The sequence below is a fragment of the Drosophila grimshawi genome, unplaced genomic scaffold, assembly GCF_018153295.1.
Source record: "Drosophila grimshawi isolate 15287-2541.00 unplaced genomic scaffold, ASM1815329v1 contig_1367, whole genome shotgun sequence".
Lineage (NCBI taxonomy): Eukaryota > Metazoa > Arthropoda > Insecta > Diptera > Drosophilidae > Drosophila > Drosophila grimshawi.
Window position 1 is genome coordinate 4,609,513 of NW_025062889.1, and position 24,244 is coordinate 4,633,756.

Below are 24,244 nucleotides of genomic sequence, written 5' to 3' on the forward strand. Positions count from 1 at the left end.
TATTTTTTTTTTGTTAATTTATTTTCATTTTATTGTTTTTACTTTTTTTGCGTGTGTGTGTTGGTTTTCATTTGTTTATTTTATTTATTTTTTTCTTGTGTGTGTATAGTTTTTACTTAAAATAAATGTGGCTCTTTAATCATAATATATTCACAGTGTTTAAGTTAAACTAATGTTTTTTTTTTATATTTGTTTTGTCGTATTTTAATGCTTGCAATATTTGTATCCCATTATCATATATTGATTTAATTCATTTGTTTGTCCATTTTTTCTTTACTGTAAACTTTAATACATTTTTAGCATATTTACATTTTGGTGTCTTTAAATAAGTGCTCAACTTTATTATAAAGTTGAATAAATAGTTATACATAATGCACGTAGTTGCTAAATTAAGTATTCCCTTTAGAAATAATTATAAAATTCATTAAGAAATGCACATTAATTCATTGCCGATATGTATGTGTCGGTGTGTGTAAGTGTATGTGTGTTTGTGTGTGTGTGTGTGTGTGTTGCGGCTTGTCGCTGTTAGATTATGCGTGTGTGTGTGCTTGGGTGCATCATAATCATAATCCAGCTGCTGAAATTTAAGCTAAAACATTTGATTAGAATTGAGCTCAAAATTTGCTACTGTTTTCCAAACTTTTAATATATACCTAAGTAAAGTGGCAACTTGATTGCAACAAACTCAACTAACGTATTATTGCACTCGATTTTGTGTATTTTGTTTGCCAACTGCAAAAAACATTTGTGCTATTTTATTGTGAAATAAACGTTCAACATACAATTGGTAGACACTAATCTAAAACCTATAAAGACCATCCTACAACTAACCGGCTGCAACTGTACAGTTACATATATATATATGTATATGTATATATGCATTATGTTATATAACACGCTTAACATTTATGTTTATGTTTGTGTGTACTTTATAAGTAGACTACACTCATCATTCGTCTCCGTTGGCAATCCTAAACCAAAGCTCGCATAATGTATGCAACAAATAACTTGCCTAGTAAAATTACCGAAATATTTGGTTTTCTTTTTGTTTTTGTTTTTTTTTTCTTTTTGCTAGAAACCTTAACTATTGTATATTTTCATTAATGTGTGTGTGTGTTTGTGTGTGTGTATATTTTGTTGGCTTGTCTGCTAACTTGCAATAAACGCACTTCAAAAATAAACTTAACTGTTTTTTTTTTGGTTTTTGATTAGCAATCCTCTCCATCTATCTGACCAGCAGCAGCAACAGCACCGATATCAGTATGCCCAATGTATTTTGGCTTATGGCACTTGCACCATCGCCATCCCCATCGCGACATGCGTGTGGATGCCGCGTGAAGTCTTCGCAATATATCTGAAATTGAGTGGCAAGAAATATATGCGTGGAAATTAGTAGAAAACTTTGACAAGTCATGTTTACAATTCTGCCCTGAGCCTGAGCAAAAATTATATAATTTCTCGATCAACAGCACTGGCCGAGTCAATATAGCTCTGTTTGCTTCTATTCGAAGTAGTCCCCCAGTTTTGGAGTTGTCATTGGAAACTTGGCATACTCCTCACATTTTAACAAATAATCATCAATATCGGACTTCTTTATAATATAGCTTTCATAGGAACCATCGGTCGGTTTATTTCCAACATCTTTACTCTGCTCTACAAGGGTATACATTCTTCGATCTTTCTTGTTACATGTTCACACGTTTCTCATCACAATTTATTAACTTTTTTATTGATCTGGATTAGTTATTTGAATTCTCGCTTACCTTTGTTAAACTGTTTGCGTATTTATCGACCAGCTCCCGTGTAAACTTGGCCGCCTCATTGCCACAAATCTTGCGCGCTGCATTTTCAGAGCAGTCAACCAGCTCCTTTATAGAACTGTGGAATGGAAAACATATGTATAATTATTATTCAAATGTTCAGCTTGGTATTTACATAACAGACTCCCGCATTTGGGGTTAATCGCTCTCTTAGCTATAATTATTATTTATTTAAAATAAATGTAGGCCATTTAGCCACGCATAAGTTCAGCTAATTCTTACATATTAAGACTCACACCGATTCAAGGTGAGCTGGTTAAGCAGATAAAAATATTACTTGTCGGCAACCGACTTATTGAAGTGAATCAAAAATAATTGTGGAACTGCAAACGAGTTTGACGAAGCGAATTCCTGAGCAAACATTTCTAATTTAAAACTTTATTAAGTCGAGTTTGAGCTACTGAGAAACGAGTTTTAGTTTTAAGCAGATGTTTTATTACTGACCAGATCAAGTAGTAATGTAAATTATTTACTCACCAGCAAATTGTTTTAATATTCTCATTGAACGTGCCATTCTCGGGATTCTCCTGATTTTTGTTGGGTTTGAGAAAGACCATGGTCTCCTTGTAGCGATTGGCGCACACCTCGAAATCCTTTTTGGCCATTTCCGAGCAGGGCGCATGCTTCAGATACTCTGCAAGAGGCAGGCAGCTTAGCTGCAGCTGTCGAACGAAATGGTTTTTTGGGGACTTACCCTCCTGGAACTCGCCTTTATTGCACAGATCCCGTATGAATTGATTGGTGCCATGGTAGAGCTTATTGAATTGATTTCGCTGCTGCAGATCCATGCAGCGACGCGTATAGCTCTGAATGCAACGCACGCCCTTTCTCAGCTCACTGTGGCATGAATGATAACAAACAAAATAATGGTCATGATGGTGATGATGACGATGATGATGTTGATGTTGATGTTGATGGTGATAATGTTGTTGTTGTTGATGCTTCAATTGCATAGGTATGACTGTTGTGGGGAATACTTACTGACAAAGTTTATCCAGTTCCTCCTTTTTGGCAGCGCCAATCGAAAATTCCGACGTTAAATGCAGCATTTCAAGTGGTTCGGCGCACTTTGTGAACTCCTCCTGGCCGCATTCCTCTGACCTTACGACCGCCATCAGCAACGCTACATTTTGTTGCGAAATTCGAGTACAGAAATGTAACAATGAACGAAGGGAGCGAACGAGCGAAGGGGGCGAAGGGAGCGAAGGGGAGCATGGAGCGGGGGAGTCGGAGCAAGATGGAGAGATGCAGAAGGAGACAAATAAACAAGCTAGCAAACAAACATTTCGGATAGTGTGCTCTAGAGTTGAAAGCTAAAAGGCAATCTGAGACTTGCCGCCTCACACACACACACACACACATACACACACACACACACACACATTCTCCCCCTCTCTTCTTCTCCGTCTCTCGCTGGCTTGGTCTGGCAGCTGCAACTGCGAAGTTGCAAATGTGCGTCAGGGGTAATAAAGTTGGGCGTAAGTGAAATTGGCATTTCATAAATTTAAACTTTTCACTTTTTCGGAGCATTCACACACGCTCTCCTCTTCACACACACACACTCACACACTCTCTCACTCTCTCTCTCTTTCTCTCTCTCTCTTTCTCTCTCTCAATCTCAATCTGAATCTATCTATTGGCGGAAGTTATGGCGCTGCCAATTAAAGTGACTGACAGCCCCTCAGCTGAGCTGATCGACTGACTGACTGACTGATAAGACACATTGACGCTCGCTTCAGAAATCGGACTTGAACTCTGATCCCAAATCGAACCATATTTTCCACTCACCTGCAAGCAGCAGCGTCAGCGTCGTCTTCCAACTGCAACAACATCGATGCATTTTCTTTCCTTGTGATTTCTTTTCGATTTTTTTATTTTTATTTCCAGTTCACACTTTTGCGGCCTTTTATTTTTACCATGTAATTGCTATCATCACGCGTATATATTATCCATCAACAATTGTCTGAAGCGAAACGTACAAAAAAAAGACAACAATCAAATATGTAATACTTTTTAACTAGGAAGCAAAACTAGCAAAAGCTTGCTACTAATTGCTACTAGTTCGACCCAAACGAATAAACATTGACTATTGACCATTTACATACACTTTCTAAAGGTATTTCGGTACTTTTATTCAGTGTGTGACTCACGAAGGGAAAATAACAAAATATGTATTATTCATATTTGATATAAACAATATCTATAACTAAGCAGAGTAGCTATCTCGGGCATACCGAAGATTGTATTCTCTTGCAGATAAAATCCAACTGTAAAATTCTAAATTTTTTTTAAATTCATATTGCTTTAGAGTCCTTCAACCGATCGTTTCTATGCTAATATTATAATCAATAGCAACAAGACAGATATATTGAGAAACCTTCACTTTATGGGGTTGGATACTCCTCCTTAAATACATCACAAACTTCATTACAAATTCTACTTATCTACATACTCTGTATTAAAGGGTATTCGGCAACTCGGCAAGTTTTTCTCTATATTAATTCATAAATTGCAAATATTTTACAAATTTTTGACATTTATAAGCTTTATTAATTATTCCGCTACCAATTTAAATCTTTCGAAACGCAATTAACCAAATATTCTCGAAAAAAAGCGACAAATTCTATAAATATTTAAAAAAAAGAAGAAAAAAAAACCATCGTCTAAGAAAGCGAAAGCCAAAAGCGTCAATTGCTTTTGTTTTGGGTTCATCTTAAATTTTCTGCTGTTGTTTTTGTGGTTTTTGATTTTTGGCAGCATTTTTGTTTTTGTATACCGCATGAATGGATGGGAGAGCATTTGAAAAGTTGATTCGATCTTGTCAGAGATCAAATGAGAGCAAAGTACAATGCTCTCCACTCAACTATAATACTTGCTATAGATATGTTGATTATTTAAATTGATACGGCTGCCCACTCAGTTAAGCCGTTAGAGAGTTAAATTAAATGATGGGAAACTTTTCTACAGTTGAGACAATAATTGTTAGATGTGATGAGAAGCAAAATTATAAGATAATGTAATGAATAATACATAAAAAAAGATTACAAAAACTAAGAAAACTTTAAGGAAAAGAAACAATTTTCAAGCCAGAGTGAATAAATTCAAATAAATGAATAAGCGAAGTATATTATATTAATTATAAGAACTTTTGTAGGTAGCCGCTGCTTTTCTAAAAATGATTTCTTGATCATTTAGATAATTTGCATAGCAAACTTCACACACCCTGCCGATAGGCGGCTTGGAATACAATTTACATTTTTATTGCTTTACAACCTATAATGACTTATAAAATGCAAACGGGGTTTAATTGCAAGCGAATTATGCAATCATTTCTAATTGTTTTCTAATCGAAGAGAGATCGTTACGAAAATAATTACGAGCTCAAGTTAAGTAATGTGATAAAGTCAATGAAAACAAATGAAATTATATATTACAAAATGTGCTCTAAACGAATATAAAATGCAGCCAAAGTGAATATGCTAATCGATATGCCCCACTCAAAATCAAAAATGATCAACGGACGCCGTGCGAAATTGCGTAGGCGGGACAAAATGCAAAAAGAAAAAAAAAATTCAAAAGAAAATGTGAAATAAAATGATTTTGCTTGCAGTTGGTTTTTTCGCCAAACATTATTTTCTGTTCTATTCTGTGATTTGCTATTTTACTGCACTAATGCACAAGTGTGCGTATGTGTGCGTGCTTAGTTGGATATTTATTTATGTTATCTATTTGGAAAGCACTTTTAGTGGACCATAAATAAAGAAATGGCACTAATTCGAAATAGTTCTCGAGAGCGTATTTCGTTTATTTTCAAATTTATTGTTTACAAAACAGATTTTTTATTTTTTTTTTTGGCGAGGTCAGTTATTGTGCGTCTATTTTCTAATAGAATTTAATGTGATTGTTGTCGTTGACATTAGGTTAAATCAATCAATGCGATAGAATTTGAAGTGAAGAGTAACCAAATGTAATTTTCTATATGTTTTATATTGATACTGTGTAACAGGCCACTTTTTGTGCATCAAGTTGTATTATTAATCATCAGTTGTCGCTTCAATTAACGAACAAAGAAAACAAATCACTTAAACATTTGCCAAATCAACGACAACAAAAATAACCCATGTAAAATTCATAAAAGCGTCAAACAACAAAAAAGAAGAAGAAGGCAAGGCAAAAGAAATTGAGCGAGTTTTATTTTTGAGACAGATCGGCAAATATTGCATATGTGTTGCCTTGAAAGCGAGACATGGGGCAACGGGGTTGGGGGTGCGGAGCCAACACGTGATGCAAAGAGTGTGCAAAGAGTGTGCAGAAAGAATGCAGTCGGACGAGCCTCTCGCCAAAACAGAGCAAAACAGAGCAAAGCAAAGCACTGCGATGCGATCTGCGTTTGTGCAGCCGGCATAGAAAATCCGGTTTATTACATTTTGCGTATTTTTAGCTCTTTGACGTGCGTGTGTGCTATTATGTGTTTGTCAATGTTGAAGTAACTGTTAATTGTGATTATTTATTGTTATTGCATTTACAGTCAGGGCGCGACGATCGGCGTAACGTAAATTTGTCTGAAGCACTTTTCCCCCAAAAAATGAGCTGTTTTAGTCTCGAGACGCAAGCGCGCCGCGTTGTTCGCCGTGCGAGTAACAAAAACGTACTAAAGAAACAGCAGTCGCAGCCAACAACAGACACCAGTCACCAGCAGCAGCAGACTACACGGCTACCACACCCCAACCCACCCCACGGCAAGCTGCTTCGGCTATGCGCACGAATGGCAAGCGCCGATTCGTTTGAACACTTGTCGTACATGTTGCTGGCAACATATCAAATGTTGCTAACTGGGTGTGAAACAACAGGTATATTTGCATGTTGCTGGCGCACGTGTGTTGCCAGCGAGTTGTTAGTGTGTTAACAGCTGCATTTGTGATAAGCAGCCAATCAGCAAAGCCGTCGCCTCACCTGCCGCAAATCAGTTCAGTTTTACGTCTTTGTTTCTATTGCTGCACTTGATTTATTATAAACAGCTGATTATTTTAGCTTGAACACATTTATTTAATTAATTGAATAAGCCGTAAGCTCTTGAATTTCCTGTCTAGGCGATAAGATTTGCGCTTAAGCAGCTATCTACTATCGAGCCAACTGATTGCCTCGCCAATAAACCAATAAGCCTTAGACAATTGTAGCCAATAATAATTTCATTTTGGTTTGTAAAATATTTGTTGTTTATATTTGCGCAACACAAACACAAAAACAAGCAACAGCAACAACAACATCAGGCAACAACAGGAGTAGTCAACGGTGTCACTTCAATTCAAGTGTCAAAATTTACACGTGTGTCCTTTTGTTTTCCTTGTCATGCACATGCTATCTCACTCTTATCCCCAGCACATGACGATACCTGTACTTTGTGTATAATAGGGTAGTCACAACTTACTGAAACTTTATTTTGTTTTAAGGAGGCCTTTAAATTATAATTAAATCATTTCAATTTTTTTATTTTTTACCTTATATATTAACTCATTTATTCATTCATTCTTCGGTTTCTTTCCATTGAAAGTTACAAATTATCTATCCAACACATTATTTTAAATATAAAATGTATGTTTTTTAAAATTTACTAATTCTCATACTTTAATATGATAATGCTGGGCACAAATTGTGTAGTTTCATTACACAATTATATATTTCAATGTTAAAAGCAAGCAACATCAGCTGGTAAGTTCAACTGGGCAGGTGCAGGTATCTGCTAGTTGAGTAACTGTTTTCCTTTTTGGCCATTGTTTGTATTTAGTTAATATGCAACATTCCGTTGAGTTGAGTTGAGCTTTGTTTGCTATATGCCAATTTGTCGCAATGTTTGTTTGTCTATTTGTATTTGTTGTAAATAATAACTAAATTAGGCAGCGATTTCTTTTGCTTTCGTTGACATACTGGGAGCGAAGGTTCATGGTTCATGGCCAATAAATGAATGTCATGGCACGCTCAAATTGGCCCATTCAAGTTCGAACATGGAGACATAAATAAATGATTTGATGGCGTTTTATTGACCAACAAACAACAACAACAATAGCAACACATTTCACTGGCAGAAATTACAATTGAATAATGCACCAAAAATTGTGACTTGCAGTTGTCCTTTTTTGTTTATTGTTTATTGCTGATAACTATCACAAAATATTTGATTACATTTGCCGCTTGATGGACATTCAATAAATGCCTTAAAGCAATATTTGTTCACACACACACATGCATGTGCATATATATATATATGTGTGTGTGTGTGTGTGTCTGTTGCATGACTGTAGAGCAATTAAATTACGCTTAAAATTTTGTTTAAATATTTATGTGTTACTTGTTTGTCACACTAACAAATCAGCATACAAATTGTGATTTTCGATTTTCCGGTTGGAGCTGCATTTTCACAAGCTATTAAGCTAATTTAGTTTTTTGTACAGCAGTAATCCATACTTTATTTGTTCTTTAGTTCAGCTCTTAAGGTCAAATTATTATTGGTGATTGTCAATATTTGCCAAAATAATTAATCGAAATATTACCTATACAAACGACGTCAATTCGGGAACTTATCTAATACGTTCAAATGACGTCAATTTGTGTGCATAATTCTAGCTTATTTAAAATATAATATAAAAATACTTCCAGATAATGCCCAAGGAGTAAACAAGATGTGTGTACTTTATATAAGTAGCTACTTCTAAATGTGTTTGAAAATAAATCTGTAATAAAATAGATAATGTATAGATAGACACTTGCATAACAACGATTAGATAGTTAGATTATATAGAATAAAAGTTGGGTTGGATTGATTATTTATGAATGTATCGTTTGTTCATTCATTGAAATTGAGAAAATCACTTTTTGATAAGTATAATCTCAGAGATCGTCTTCCTTATGGCTTTTAATGTTGATCAAGAATATATATATATACTTAATGGTGTCGGGAATGTTTCCTTATGCCTTTTACGTACTTTAGCACAACTTAATTATACAATTTTTAGCACTTTCGGGTTGTAAAAACGCTTTTTATGTATAAAGTTTGCTCGCAGTCGATTCATCATTTGTAATTAGTCGTCTGTATATCTTCTGAATATTCAAAAGCAGATGTGTCAGATAATCAGGCATATATCAACTTTATATTATAACTTTATAAATCATTCATTGTAATTTTCTTAATAAACAATACATTTTGGCCATTTTTTACAATTCCTATTAATTTATTAATTAAATGCAGCGCTTAACGCAGAAATTAAGCCCAAAAGCATTTTAGACATCTCATCTGCAAATTTTTGCATGTGTGTGTGTGTGCATAAATCTTGCTCCACTTTTGCATCGTTATCACCTGGCAGGAAACTTAACCCGTCACATAAAAGCCTGGGCTAGAACTGGTGCAACAAGCATGCTTTTTTGTTGTTGTTTTTTCTCTCTTCATGCTTATCCAGTTCATGTGTATGTGGCCAGAAGGTCAGGCCTTGTGTGGGCGTCTAGGTGTGTGTGTTAGGTCATTACCACTGGACACATAAGTGAGAAAGAAAGGCAGCAACAGCAGGCAGAGAGAGAGAGAGAGAGAGAGAGAGAGTGGGAGAGCGGGAGAGAGAGCTTAAAGCCCTTGCTTATATTATGGCCATTGAAAACAAAATGAAGTTTATTTCATATGCGTTACAACTACAATCACACAGACACACACACACAGAAATACGCACACAAATAGCAAATATCGCGCATTAAACGTGACAAGAACAACAACAAAAAAAGCTCTCGCATAACGGTGAAAGTGGCTGGCAAGTTTGCGTGCAAGGCGAAGGGTAGAGTATAACTGTAACTTTGGCTCCCTTTTGTTCTGAGCTGCCGTCGCTGCTGTTGTTGTTCTTGTTGTTCTTGTTGTTGCTGCATTAGTTTGCGTTTGAACTTTGCAAGTTTTGCTTATTGTTGTGTTTATTGTTCTTACTGTTGTTGGAATTGGAAGTTCTCACAACTGTTGATGTTTACATTTAGCGTTTGGATTTATGAACTCCGCATGCGAAGCACGTAACATTGGACAATTTAAAGTTTAGCACACACACACACACGCCCACGCACACATGCTGAGCTTAGTTAAGGGGGAAGTGGAAGGGAAAGGAGGACAAATAAGGACCATTGTCCCCAACGATGACAATAAAGAAATTCTATTCGTAGCGCCGCATTTTCTTGCAAGTATTTACGCTTAGTTTAGTTTTATTAGTTAAGCAACAATGCGTCGGGCAAAAAAAGTTTAAAAATTAATGACAACACCAAGTTATGTGTGTGAGTTTTGGACAAGGGCAATGCGAATGCGAATGGCAAGAGGAAGGGATGCAATGAGTGCGCTCAAAAGACTGCAAAACAGTTGAATAACTATTAAATGAGCTTTTTTATGGCAGCACTGCGAACAGGTTGCGGTCCACGCTAAGCTTTTATAACTGAGTTAAGTGCGTGTTTGCAGGTTATGTGGTTCGGAGCTTGACTAAATTGATTCTTGTGTTTTCATTTTGGGGCTTAAATGAGTGAAATCTATGAAGATAATCGACCTGAAGAGTCAAAATGGATAATACTGGAATATGCTAAATGGACAATGGTATATGAAATATAGACTCTGGATTTTTGACAATTTTTAGCTTATTTATGAAACTAGGATGAAAAATGTATATCTGTCGAACATTTCTTTAATATTTGAAGTAAAAATGTTAATCAAATTATTAATAATGATGTAAGTTAACTAAATATATTGCTGAAAGTACCAGAAGTAAAGAAAAGCTCATTATTACTTCAAATAAATATTAGTTTGCTTAATCTAAAATATACTTTATTTAGAAGTACGATTTTATAATATATATAAAATAAATAAACCACAAACTTGTATTGCCAATTGAAATGGTTTAAAACTCATTGAGCTCAAAAAGAGCAGGTGGATTTGCATTTAAATAGACTTGTATGCTGATAATCAGGAGTGTGGCTTACAAATTGCGATGATTAGAACGTTAATTGTGGCGCGTAAATCTAACGAACAGCAACTGTTCCACATCACAACATTCATCAGGCGCCGTGCGGCAAAAAGGCTGAGCAAGAAAAGAAAACATACTCAGAAAAAAAAGCAGAAACAAAAAAAATGCAGACACGAATCACCCCAAGCGGTTAGCTGGCCAAGTTGGTTAGCTTGGCCAGGATTTACGAGCCGCATTAGCAGCAACGGCAGCTGCAGCAGCAGCAGCAGCAGCAGCAGCAAGCAGTTTGCGCTGCTCATAAGCAAATTTTGTGTGGCAAGTAGCAGGCAGGCAAGCTAGTGAGCCACTAAGCTAAACTGGCTAACTGGCTAACTGGCAGTCAGGCACTTTGGTCAAGTTGCGAGTTCCAGTTTTGGTCACTCCGACTCGGAGTCCAACTCGGAGTCAGATTCGCTCGCTGGCAATGTTTACGGCCGCGTTGACAGTTTAAATCGCTGTGCGCTCGTATATTTTGACGTTTTACAGCCTTTACTTTAATTTACCTATGTGTGCGTGTATGTTGGTGTGTGTGTGTTCGTGTGTGTGTGTGTGTGTGTGTGTGTGTGTGCTGATGTGTGTGAAAGAGCCTGCTTTGTAGTACACTTTGCAAAAATATGACTCAGTTCTAAGCTAGAGCCAGATGCGACTAGCTTCACTTTCCAGCATGTAATTATTTTATTATATAATTTGCAGCTATTTATTTCGCTATTAAACCCTTGCAGGGATTATTATAAATGTGTCTTGATTGAAGGAGACGTCTTCGACGCCATTTATATCATTGATCAGCATTATAACCATCTGCGCCTCTTCCTCTGTTATCAAGTTATCCAAAACAGACTTTCCCAATATGCGTTTTAATAAAAATCAAATAGCTTTTTGGGAAAAAGTCGGTTGGCTTTTTATGTTTATGGTAAAATTTAAGTCTCAGCAGCTAGATTGAGGTTTGAGGCCAAAGATATTCTGAAGGAATAATTAGCAAAAACTAAAGTTGGCCTAAGATTCTACTTACAGTTGGTTAACCACAGACCTTTAGCTAACTGCACATCTTTTTATTATTAAACAGCATCGTTTATTCTGCGAGTGTAGTTCTGGCGTTTTGGCACTTGTCTTGGCCATGTTGCCTAGACGCAGGCGCAGGCGCTGGCCAAACGTGAGAAAGTGCGCGCCGCCTCGCGATTTCTAGGTTCATTATGCGACCCGTCTATGGGTTAACAATCACTTGAACGCTCCACTCGACTCTACTCCACTCTAACCTACTCCAAGCACCACCACCACCACCATCACAGTCAGAGCCACAACCAAAAAGTCCGAGGCGGCTGCCTACACAGCGAATCGGGCCAACAGCAGCTGTTGCCGTTCGTCTCTTCTGCTTGTGTTTTGGCCTTGTTTGGATCTGGGGCCGGGCCGTGATTTAATCGCCACTGCCCAAAAAAAAAAATATATATATATACATATATATAAATATTAAAAAAAAAAGAAATACATTTATTATGAGCACTCGTATTTTTCGTATTTCGTTCGATTCGTGCGCTCTAAAGTAGCGTGGAATATGTAGCAGTTTATTGTTGTTGCCATTGTTGTTGCCATTGTTGTTGCTGTTGTTGTTGTTGTTGTTGTTCCTCTGTGTGTGTGTGTGTGTTGTTTGGTGAAGTGCGTGGAGTGCGTAGCAAGCACTCGATCAACAAAAGGCATCACTTGGTTGTCGCCTCGAGTGGAAATGCGGCCCAAAGTGTTGAAATCAACTACAGCTAGCTGCATTCCCCCTCTCTCTCTCTCTATCTCTCTCTCTCTATCTCTCTCTATCTCTCTCTCAGTATAGTCATCTCAGTCACACACAATAGCAACAATCAAATCAAATAACTGTCAGATTAAAGAGCACTCGCCCCAGCAGCAGCAGCAGCAGCAACCACAACATCAGCTGTTCCACAATTTGTGGAATGAATGTGGCAAACAGCAAACAGCAAAGAACTCAAAACTCGATTCTTGACTGCCGGCCACTTCCTCAACTAATATGCGTATCATCTTAACAATTATCAAGCACTTTTACCATGGCTTGTTACCACTACTAAAAGTCCATTTTAATTATGTTCAAAACTACTTAAAAAATATAAAAATACGCTTTTGACACGCATTAAAACGATTCTCTGTCATAACTTGGTCAAAACTGAACCGACTTTGAAAATAAATATCATTTTGCAAATGGTTTGACCTCTAGATTTGTATGGCATTTAAATTTAAAAATGCAATCTGAAGTAGAACTGATCTACCCTTAAAAAAAAAAGATTTTTAAACAGCCATAACTTTATCAAAACTGATTCGATTTTCAAAAGCAATATCTTTTTGTAAATGGTTTTTCATCACATCAATACTGCGTTTAAATTTGAAAACACTTTTTCAAGTCGAAATTCCTGTTAAGAGTTTATCCTTAGAGAGCCAGTAGTGGCCAGTTTTATTGCAATCTCAGCTAAAGTCATTTATTAATTACAGCCTAATTCAACGAGTAATACAATTTTAATGATTTTTTCAAGAAATACTCAAATTGTGTTTCACTTGAAATATAAAATTAAACTGAATACATTACTGAAGATTATGCCAAAGATATATATATTTATACATGTACATAAAAATAACTTGAAATGTCGATCCGATTAGAAGCCGGAGAAACCTTAATTGATTATGCATTAATTTTGGTTTATTGTTTTTTTTTCTGGTGAACAAAGTTTTATCAGTTTTCCAATTTTAATTTAAGCTCATTTATAATTGTGAGCTTTTATGACTCCCATACCTGAATGATTTGAATGATGATTAATAATGTTATAGTCGAGTGTGCTCGATTAAAATATATCCTACACCTGTGACATCAATATTTCCAACAATGTGTTGGAAATTGAATATACATATATATATTGGCATAGTAAAGCCATTTAGATAGCTACAAAACAAAGGCATTAATATTCTCCCATAATAATAATTGGGAACGAGATGTATATAGCCTTAGATCTGATCAATTGAGCTCAATTTCCATTCTCACTCGTTATCAGAATCGTAGTTTGTGAATTGAATAGCGAACCTTGCCCCAAATCTCGCCCAGTGTGAAGCTGGTCACTAAGTGAACAACCACCAAATGGATGATCAGCTCATGTTCGTCAGCAGATGCAGTTTGTCCAGCCACATGAAGAACTCTCTGCGCTGAACCCAAACTTTTACTCTCTTCCGTTGCGAAAGAAGTCGATCATTCAGACGGGTCCTTCAGTGCTATGGTTGCATGCCCCAAGCAGCCTTATCACATGGAGTCGTGAATCACTGATGGGTCTACAGCTATCGGCCATAATTTGCTGTTCCTCGTACTTGGCAAGTAGTTGATCTCTTTGGGGCCAGCTGAGTTTCTGCACTTGTCTTACTTTGCTCCAGCTTGGAGAATAATTGAGCCGCTTTTTGGGGTTTGCATGTCTTCACTTGATTGCTAATCTTTCTTTTTTGTGAAGCTCTCAATTTCTTGTGACTTTTGTGTTCCAGCTGCATTTGTTTAAAAACTGGCGCAAAATCTGTCTGCAACTTTGCCAGCTTAATGTCCGGCTTCTGACAGAGTTGCAGTTTGCCAGGGATTTCCTCTTGTTCAGTTTTCATTACTTCACTCTCCCATAAGTCGTGACAAAGTAATGAAATGTTTATTAAGAGATTTAATACAACTATTACACAGTTTGCCATCGTTTTTCATTTTATATACTTTCGAATTCTTTAATTAAGTTCTGTATTCTTATTCTGTCTTGAAGCTTGTAACATATATCCCATAGAAAGAATCGGTTAAGGAATTAGACTTTGTCTATACAACATTTGTCAGTGCAAAACTCAACAGTTTTATTCATAATATTTGGACAAGAAATCAACAATATCGGATTACTATATCATCTAGCTATCATTTCATATTGTGCTGATGATCTGTCTTGATATTTATTTGGGGCTTTCTTATTTTAATTTGAAATCTATTCATTATTAAAAGTTAATATTTGCCTTTATCAACTTTTTATACACATGGCACAAGAACAACAATTACGTTGACAAGCAGCTGACAAGCCTAAACGCCCAAATGGTTATTGATATGGCAAAAGTCAGACCCATGAATGCCTGGCATCGACTTTACACAGACTTTTTTCTGGCCTGGCCCATTAATGTGTTGTTGTTGCTCCAGCTTGTAGGGAAAAGTTCAAGCCAACAGCAACAGCAACAGCAGCAGCAACAACAGCAGCAGCAACAACAGCGACAACAACAAGTTCATTATTGCCAACTCATCACGTGGCTCGGAAAGTGAAGCCCTGGACCAACCAGCCAGCAAGCCAAGCAGCCAGCCAGCTAGACAGAAAGACAGACAGCTTCTTAGCCAGTTGCTTTGGCTAGCTATTGTTGTTGTTGTTGTTGTTGCTGCTGTTGTGGTTGCTGCTGCTGCTGCTGCTGTAGCTGCTGTTCTTGTTCCCACTGGCAGCAAACGGCGTCGGCGGCGTTTAACTGACAAGAAGCCGGATTATTAATCGACGTTTAATTAATTTATAACCAATTAAGCAGCAACATAATGCGGCAACTTAAACAAAATATATATATATATAGATTTATATATATATAGAAAAAAGCTACCGTTGACTCTGAGGTCTTGGCTCTTAGCTGCTGGCTGCTGGCTGCTGGCTGCACTGCATCAAGAGATCAGCAGCAGAGAGCACAGAACCCGCACAGTGAGTGAGTCGTAAATGCCAAAACTCGTTCTAAGTTTTTATCCCCTGGTCTTTTTTTGCTGCTGTTGTTGTTTGTTTGCTGCACTACAAAAAAGAATTAGCCAAGGCAGCAGCAGCAGCAACAGCAGCAGCAGCAACAGCAGCAACAGTTGCAGAGGGGGAGAGTAAAAAGCGAAAAAAAAAGTCAGCCAATGTCACAATTTATGGCATTGTTGCGGCAACATGCACCTGCAACAATGAAGCCGCCGTGCAACCTGTGTGCCTGCTTGCTACCTGGCGGCATGTTTCCACTGATCAGCTAGTGATTTCTTTTTGCTCAGCAGCGGGAAATCCTTATAAGCAAAATATGTTAACGAACCATGAAAAGCAAAAATTAAATTAGCAACAACAGCAGCAGCAGCAACAGAAAAGACGCACAGCAACAACAGCAACAGCAACAACAACAAACAAACAAAAAATTAGCCTATGCAAGCCTTTCTAAAACGCATGCCTAAATGGCCAATAGGCTGTCCTATTAACACATTCACCAATGTGGCAGGCACCGCAGGAGTCACAGCCACAGTCACAGTCAGAGAGCAGAGCAGAGCAGGCATCAGTCCGGCATCAAGGTTTCCATAGCGCTGCTGTCAATAGTGCAACTCCCGCCGTTTGATCAAGTGCATGCCCCAGAAGAGTTGAGAGCCAAAACAGAACCCAAATGCCGAATTATTGTTTGCCACGTTTGTTTGGTTGCAGCTTGCAGCAGCTTTGGCTAAAAGGCTGCGTCGGCGATGGCAACAACGGTGCAACCGGCAACGGCAACGGCAACGGCAACGGCGACGGCGACGTCAGCAGCGCAGTTAGCGTCAAGATTTATGTGATCCTTAAGATTTATTGGTTTACGGCATTGTTGTTGCAATAAAAAACAACAACATTCATAAATTATCATTAAACGTTTAAATGTGACGCCGTCGCAACAGTTGCTGCCGCTCTGGGGGCGCAGCAGCAGCAGCAGCAGCAGCAGCAATCTCCCAGTTCTGGTCAGCGCTGTTTGCTATCTTTATAATGAGCCAAATGACATATTTATATGTTTGCTGTTTGCTGTTTGCTCTTTGCTGCCTCATGTTGCTGTTGCTGTTGTTGTTGTTGTTGTTGCAATCAGCACTTGCATGCAATTTCTTTTAGCTGCAACTGCAACTGTTGCAGCTGTTGTTGTTGCTGTTGCTGTTGCTGTTGTTGTCGGGCTGCGTCTAGACATGGCGCACCAGAGGTGACATTTGATTGTCATTGTTGGCATATTAAAACAGGCTCAGCCGTCTGCACGCGCCGCCAGCGACGACGAGGCAAAACGCAGACGAGCCCAAAGAACTTGCCACAACGGCAAGCAGCGACAAGGAACTCAACGCTTGGCGACACTTGGCTCCAAACGCTCCAAAACGCATGTCCAAGTCTCTGAACTCCCGGTTTTTTCCTGACGTGCTCTTCTTTTCATTTTGTATTTCTATTTTTTGTTGTTTTTTTTATTGTTTTGCTGCTTGAACTTCTGCCAATTTTGTATGCAAGCGTTGGCTTTTGTTTTGTCAGGGGCAGGGCCAGCTAACCACATACAGTTAACAGCAAAACGCAACCAAAGGCAACAAGCTGCAGCGATAACAACAGCAACAACAACAGCAGCAACAATAAAAACACCAACAAGCCAAGTCTCGAGTGGACACAGTGACATTGTCAGATAATGAACAATTATTGAAGGGGGCCACCAATGGATCTTTAATTGATAGGCAATTTTAGCCCACATTCCAACATTAACATTTAAGATACAGATGGAGCAAGAGATGGAGAGAGTGGGAGGTAGAAACATATATAAAGAGAGTAATACCTTTTCGATTCTTGGAGCTAATCTTTTGTGGTTTTTATGTAATTAAAGTTGAATCATAATTTGCTAAAAGTCATTTAGCTAACCGCATATAAAGATAAACTGAAAGATCTACAATAATGTTTGCCAAACCCCCGTCATAATAAAAAATCATAGAAATTATAACTTCTATAAAAAGATGATTTTACTTGCTTGCGCTAAGTAAAAGAGCAAAGAACTATTAAATACCACATAATAGAATTGATTTTGATTCGAATACAAATTGCAAATGTCTGTGAATAAATTGAACTTAACTGTTACCAAGGATGCCGGGCGTATATCTTTATGCACGCATAGCTTTCAATATTCATGGTTATGCGCAGTAAATCGGCTTTCACATCAACTGTAAAGCTCAAATACCACTTTGACTGATATCAATTAATCCTTTTTGATGCCGCCACTGGCAAACAGACCAAATCAAGAGACCCGACAACGACCACGACCACGACCCAAACGGTCGCCTAGCTCTAACTCTGGCCCCAAACACAAGTGCGTTAATAGCCACAAAGCACACACACACAGACACACACACACACACATAGACACAGACACACACACACATACAGACAGAGACACACACGCACAAACTTGGCTTAAGCGTCTGCATTTGTGGAGGCAGGGAAATGGACGCCGCCTAGCGGTGAGCAGCGGCAACAAACAGGCAAAACGCGCCTTTTACAAATTTTTATTGAAAAATATTAAATTCTCATTAAGGCAACGAAGCAGGTTCAGTCGTCCCCAGGTTCCCAGTGCCAGCCCACCCTCCCTCTCCCATAACCCCTCCATCTGGCAATGCAGACAGCATCATTTTCCCCACACATATATCTATATATATATATATATATATATATATATATATATGTATATTTATGAGAAGACTTTTTCCTCGCTCCAAGTTGAATGTTGGCGCGCGCGCATGCGCCGATAGACTCGCTTAGATAAAAGATGATTTATGGGTTTTTGTGGTGTGATGGGAATTTTAATTTAAGCATTTTTGCGCTAAACAAAATTATAAGAAAAGAAAACGGCGGCGGTCAGCTGGATAGAAGACCAAAAACAATAACAAAAACAATAACAAAAACAAAAACAATAACAAAAACAAAACGATGACGAGTTCAAGCAACTAACACATGGATAGATAGTAGATTGCCGGCCTCGTTGACTATTGGCCATTTTGCCTCTATTAGGCAATTGGCAATTGTCAAATGAGGCAGCCTAACGTGGCCCAGGCCAACTTCTTTTTCATTTTGCCTCGCTTTTAATTGAGCCAATGCGCACAGCATGTTGCCAAAGGCCCACATCGTTGCAACTGCAACTGCAACTGTCCATTATGCTCACTCACCTGTAAAATAAATGGCAAAACTGCCAACACTTTGGCAACGCGCTGACAAACTCTGTCTCTGTCTCTAGTGGTGGTGGTGGTGGTGCTGTTGGTGGTTGCTCAGTGACAACGGCGACTGTTCCAATTTAATGCAGAAGCTAGCACAGCTAACACAGCTAAAAGGCTTAGCTGGCGACGGGGGCGCTAGTGTGTGTGTGTGTGTGTGTTTGAGTGTGACTCGGCCTGGCCTGGCCTGGCAGTTACCGTTAGGTGTCAAAGATTTCATGCCCCATGTCGCAAAGTAACGACACACAATCGATCACAAATCAAACGGACAGAAGCAGCAAACCAACAACAAAAAGACCGATACAGAGAGGAAGCGAGAGGCACACTGATAGAGAGAGAGAGAGAGAGAGAGAGAGAGACAGTTGATATTGCCGCCGTTGCGACAGTCGTCCAAATGTGTCTCAAAAATCAGGCCGCTAAAGTCGCACAGTTTCATAAATTGCACATGACCTGCCGACCAGCAGCAGCAGCAGCGGCAGCAGCAGCGGCAGCAAAAAGGCATAACAATAAATTAAAAATGGCCAACTGGCTGCTGGCCTAGCTGGCAACAGGCTGTTCTCCTGCCAGTCGCTGACTGCCTCTCCTTGCTGCCCACCTGCCGCGTGCGATTTGCTTATTGGAGCGCTTTTTATTTTTTATTTTTATTTTTATTTTTTTTTGGCTGATGGACAGCATCGATCCCGAATTCGAATTGTTGCTGCTAAGATCCAAGATCCGCGATCCAAGTGGCAGGCAACATTTGATGGACACGTTGGCTGATGCATAGTTGCAGCGGCTGCTGCTGCCTGCTGCTGCTGCTGCTTTATTGGCTTTTAATGAGCACTCCGTGTTTGTGTTTGTGTGTGTGTGTGTGTGTATTCAATGCATGTCAAGGCTACAGATTGGAGGCATGCTACACGGCTCCAAAAATAATTTGGTTTAGATCAAATAGTTATATTTTTAATGTTTTTTTCTTTTTTTTTTAATTTGAATCTCACGTTCATTAATTGCCACATAAAAGCAAAATTTTGTTTTTATAGATTTTGCGCAACTTTTATTGTATCATTTTTATGGTACTTAAGCCTGCAATTTACATCTTAATTAGTGGTAATAAGGCGAATGATTTAGGTTATTGTACAAGTCTGAACTGAAGGATAATTGTGTAGTAAAATAATCATAATTTTGAAGAATATATGACTGCATTAAAACTCAGTGAACATCGCAATAAATTTAAATATTTATTGCCGTTAGAATGCATAAAGTTTGGCAATATTAAGTCTCATTTAATGTTCCATGATTCCTTTAACATTTAATATTTACATTACTAAAATGAAAGCAACTTTATTGAATATTTGAATATTATTTATTTATTAAAGAAATGAAACTATTTCATAATAATTGCTTACCTTGATGTAACAGCTTGCTGCAGGCATGAATATTTATGTTTTAATATTTTATTACTGCTGAAATAATAATAGGGCGCACTCGTCTACAGAATTATTGCACTCAGTGTCGTTTTTGATGGTTCGATTGTTTTACTTTTACTCATTTGCATGCTGCGGGTCATTAAACCTGGCGTCAGCCTCACAGCCCAAAAGATGACCTGGCCGAAAGGCATACATAGATGTATGTATATATGTGTGTGTATGAATGCTTTAGACATACATACAGCCAATAGACATGGGAGTAGTATATTAATTAACCCAAAAAACCGGTATGTTATATATGTCTAACCTTTATGCTAAATGTGGCCCCATCTACAACAGCAGCAACAGCAGCAGATCAGCTCAGCTACTGTCTGTCGACTGTGTATATTATTATTATTAATTTACCAATAAATTGCCGGCTGCGTATACGTAATATTTCACAATTTCAGCTTAATGACCAAAACGTTATTCATGCACTGATTTCCGCTGCAGGTGTCATCGCAGCGAGCGAAAGAGAGAGGCCGAACAGCTGGCTGCTCTAACCAGTTGCGCGTATTAGCGAAAAAAGCAACGAAATAAAAAATAAAAAATACACAAAAAGAAAAAAAAAATGAAAATTGAAAAAGAGAAGCCAATCCAAGGCTTCGCATTGAAATTACAAATGACGAGAAATTTGTCATCTTTATTATTGCAAACAACGCGCGCACAGCCGACGACAAACGACGACAATGCTCCCCTGGACAATTGGCGGGTGCGTGCCACACTGCTCTGGACCCCAATCCAATGGGGCCGGACCGGACCAGACCAGACCGGACCGGGGCTTGGACTCGAGACGGTGGCTGTGGCTGTGGCAGTGACTGTGACTATGGCTGTGGATGAATAGAGTCTGGCCAGAGGCGAGCACACACAGCAACACAGCAGCACACAACAAAGGCTGCGTTGTGGCTTTGGCTGTTGACAACTTGCCACACATCTTTGGACTAAGCTCTGGACTCTGTGGTTAGTGGCTTAGTGTGGTTAGTCGCTAGTAGTAGTAGTAGTAGTAGTAGAGTCGACAGGGACACGGACGCCGAGCCACTTGGTAGCTGGCCATTGTGCGCTCAATTGATTTTTCATTTAAATGAAAAATCCACAGCGGATTTGGGAACCCAGCCTGTTGTCTGGCTTAATGAGCTGACCGTTTCTTGCTGCCGTTGTTATTGTTACAAGCTATCAGCTACCAGCTTCAGATAAATATGTTTGTTAGCCTCTCAGCATGTGAGTTTCTGTGTTTATGGTACAAAAAGGTCTTTTTTTATTTTTATTTTTATTTTCAGCGAAAAAAAATATTGTATTGTAGGCATGTATAAGGTATTGGCGTACAAAAATAATACACTTTGTTCTCTTTTCTCGATTTTTTTTTTATGTTTTGTTTTGTTTTTTTTTTTTGTGGGTTTGTGTTTGTTATGCTTTTGAGTTTGATTTTGCTGTGTGGCTCGTTTAAATCTAGTATGTGGCAGTTGCAGGCTCTTCGGTTTGCTGTTGCAGTCGTTCCATCCTATGGATTTATCGACGCTGATCTGTGTGTTTTGAAATGCGGAAAAGTTAAGCAAGTTCAACAGAAAGCAGATAAAACTTTCTATAACTGAATATAGAAACTAACAAATTTAATACAATTTGGAAAATCAAAATATTTTTGAAAAATGTGAAATATTTAAAAAGTTGAAAGCGCTGTTAGCAGGAAAAAGAAGAAGAAAAAAACATTAAATAAAAGCAAACCACTTTAAACACTTAGCTAGTTTGTATGTCAGCATAATAAAATACAATAAGAATCTTGCATGGAAACATTCGTTATTGGATTTGCTTTCATTAAGCAGATAAGCGCCATAAAAACTTGAATTTAGATATGCAAATTGAAACACACTTGCTGTGTGTAATTAATAGATGAGCTGATTGGAAGCGACTGCAGCACAACTGCAACCATATCCGTATGGTACAAGTGTTTTTATAAAAATATATAAGTAAGTAATATGAGAGTTTAATAAGCATATTATTGTATTATTGTCATTTATAAATATTGCTTGGCTTCAGCTGCCTCTTCTGTGTCTGTTCTCTTTTTGATTTGTCTGCTTTGCTGCTCTTTTCACTACCATTTTGTGTATAAAATTTTCTACTTAACATCCGATATATAAAAATTTGCGCTAAAATTAGTTAAACCTTATATTACTGGCTAATGTATAATGGATATGTAAAACGTATCGCGTTTAGTTTATGTACACACAAGTTGCTAGCACCAAATACAAATATATATACTTATACAGGCATACTAATCAATATCAATATCAATTTCAATATATATATATATGTATATATATATATATATGCATTTATCAATATCTGTTTTGTATTTTTGTGGTTATGGTTTTGTTTTTAGGTAGTGTAGTAGTAAATTTGTGAATATACTCGTAGTACTCGTAGTATTTTTCTTAACTTGGCTTCTTGAAGGCAACGTCTGCTTAGATGGTATCAAAAATTTTACAAATTCTTTTCGTTTCCATTACAAACTACAGTCTTATTTGCTAGTCTGGGCTTTGAGCCCGCTTATCCAACTAAATTGAGCTACTTAAGCGTTACGACATAAAAACTGAACGAAATGATGCATGAAACAGAAGTTTTATAAATAATAAGGAGAGAAAAAAACGTCACAAAACAAGAAATGGCCTCATTTGAGGGCTTCTTTCCTAACTATGTGTGTGATGTTGAAGTGGGCGTGGTCATGGGCATGGGCGTCGCGTGGCTATAGTGAGTATATATGTATGTATGCATATTTCCATATGGCCGGTGGCTCAGTGGCTCCGTGGCTCAGTGGCTCAGTGGCGTCGCATGTGCAGCGAGAGATGATCGGATCGACTGAAACTCCGAGTGCACAGCTGACAGCGAAAGGGCTTGACGCCCGTGTGTTTCCTGTAGTGGCGGGTCAGCTCATCGGAGCGGGCGAAGCGCCAGATGCAGCCCTCCCAGGTGCACACATACGGCTTCTCACCTGCAAAATAATATGATTCAACAATAATAAGTACAAAATATCGAGCATTAAAAGTAAAACTTAAACATTAGAAAGTGAAAAAATATCAAGGCAAAAATTAATTGATGAAATAAAAGTGGAACAATCATGATGAAACATCAAAGAAGTGAAAATATTCAAAATTGACAGGAAAAAAAATTAAATTGAATTTGCAACTTAATATACCAAGTGTGCCACAAGGAGTCGCCACTCCTATTCACATCCCTCTCTCCCCAGCCGACTCACCTGTGTGCGTGCGCTTGTGCGCCTTGAGATGCGAACTTTTGGTGTAGACCTTGTCGCAGCCCTCGGTATCGCACTTGTGTACCTTGCGGTTCTTGGAGAGATCATTGTAGCCGCCGCCATTGGATGCAGCATCGCGACTGAACGCTGCACCGCTGCCCGCACCACTGCCACCGAAATTGATGCCGCTAAAACTGCTGCTGTCCTTGCGCGCCCCACCTCCACCGCCGCCGCCGCCGCCGCCGCCTCCGAGTGCCATGCCCCCAAAGGCGGGATTAAGTGCAGCATGCGGTGAGCCCGCGCCCGCATAGCTCTTCCAGCTCGGCGAGCAGACAGCGCCAGTGTTGGCAGCAATAGTTGCCGCTTTGCTCGCGCTGCTGCTGCTGCTGCCACTCGTCGTGGAGCATTTGCGTGACGACTGAGCATCGGTGAACTTGTAGGGATTCTTGAAGAGACTCAGCAAACTAAATTTGCGATCGTAGTCCTTCATCAGAGCAGCGCTGCTGCTGCTGCTGCTGTTGGCGCTGTTGCTGGCGCTGTTGGTGTTGCTGGTGCTGCTGGTGCCGTTGTTGTAGCTGCAACTATTGTTGTTGTCCTCCTGTTTGCTAATGCGCCGATACGTAAAGAAGAACGGCGATGCGGCAAAGAATGGCGAGAATGGCAACTTGGAAACCCCAGAAGCGTATAATTGTTGCTGCTGCTGCTGCTGCTGTTGTTGCTGCTGC

At 38.7% G+C, this 24,244-nt stretch overlaps 2 protein-coding genes across 3 annotated transcripts; both read right to left on the minus strand.

Moving 5' to 3' along the window:
• LOC6560427 lies at positions 1-6,468 on the minus strand. Of its 2 annotated transcripts, none has more exons than XM_001985709.3 (7): positions 6,347-6,468; positions 3,609-3,783; positions 2,802-2,943; positions 2,515-2,657; positions 2,298-2,454; positions 1,764-1,878; positions 1-1,354 (listed from the first exon to the last, which is right to left on the minus strand). In XM_001985709.3, the coding sequence occupies exons 2-7, from the start codon at positions 3,658-3,660 to the stop codon at positions 1,226-1,228; spliced, it is 738 nt and encodes a 245-aa protein (XP_001985745.2). In that variant the 5' UTR covers positions 3,661-3,783; positions 6,347-6,468; the 3' UTR covers positions 1-1,225. The 2 variants fall into 2 exon arrangements, with proteins under 2 accessions (XP_001985745.2, XP_032590620.1); XM_032734729.2 differs by having other exon boundaries at positions 6,245-6,468.
• Positions 6,469-22,805: 16,337 nt separating this feature from the next.
• Positions 22,806-24,009, minus strand: LOC6560428 (Krueppel-like factor 7). The gene is made up of 2 exons (XM_032735554.1): positions 23,523-24,009; positions 22,806-23,258 (listed from the first exon to the last, which is right to left on the minus strand). Exons 1-2 carry the CDS (start codon positions 24,007-24,009, stop codon positions 23,086-23,088), a joined length of 660 nt encoding a protein of 219 aa, XP_032591445.1. The 3' UTR covers positions 22,806-23,085.
• Positions 24,010-24,244: the final 235 nt, after the last annotated feature.

What these genes read in the sequence shown, in the direction of transcription:
- LOC6560427 (XM_001985709.3), bottom strand. Translation starts at nt 3,660, where the DNA reads ATGCATCGATGTTGTTGCAGTTGGAAGACGACGCTGACGCTGCTGCTT. An exon ending in GCTGACGCTGCTGCTTGCAG is followed by an intron (nt 2,944 to 3,608) that starts GTGAGTGGAAAA and finishes AACAAAATGTAG; the next exon opens with CGTTGCTGATGGCGGTCGTA. An exon ending in GAACTGGATAAACTTTGTCA is followed by an intron (nt 2,658 to 2,801) that starts GTAAGTATTCCC and finishes TTCATGCCACAG; the next exon opens with TGAGCTGAGAAAGGGCGTGC.
- LOC6560428 (XM_032735554.1), bottom strand. Translation starts at nt 24,009, where the DNA reads ATGAAGGACTACGATCGCAAATTTAGTTTGCTGAGTCTCTTCAAGAAT. An exon ending in GCACAAGCGCACGCACACAG is followed by an intron (nt 23,259 to 23,522) that starts GTGAGTCGGCTG and finishes ATTATTTTGCAG; the next exon opens with GTGAGAAGCCGTATGTGTGC.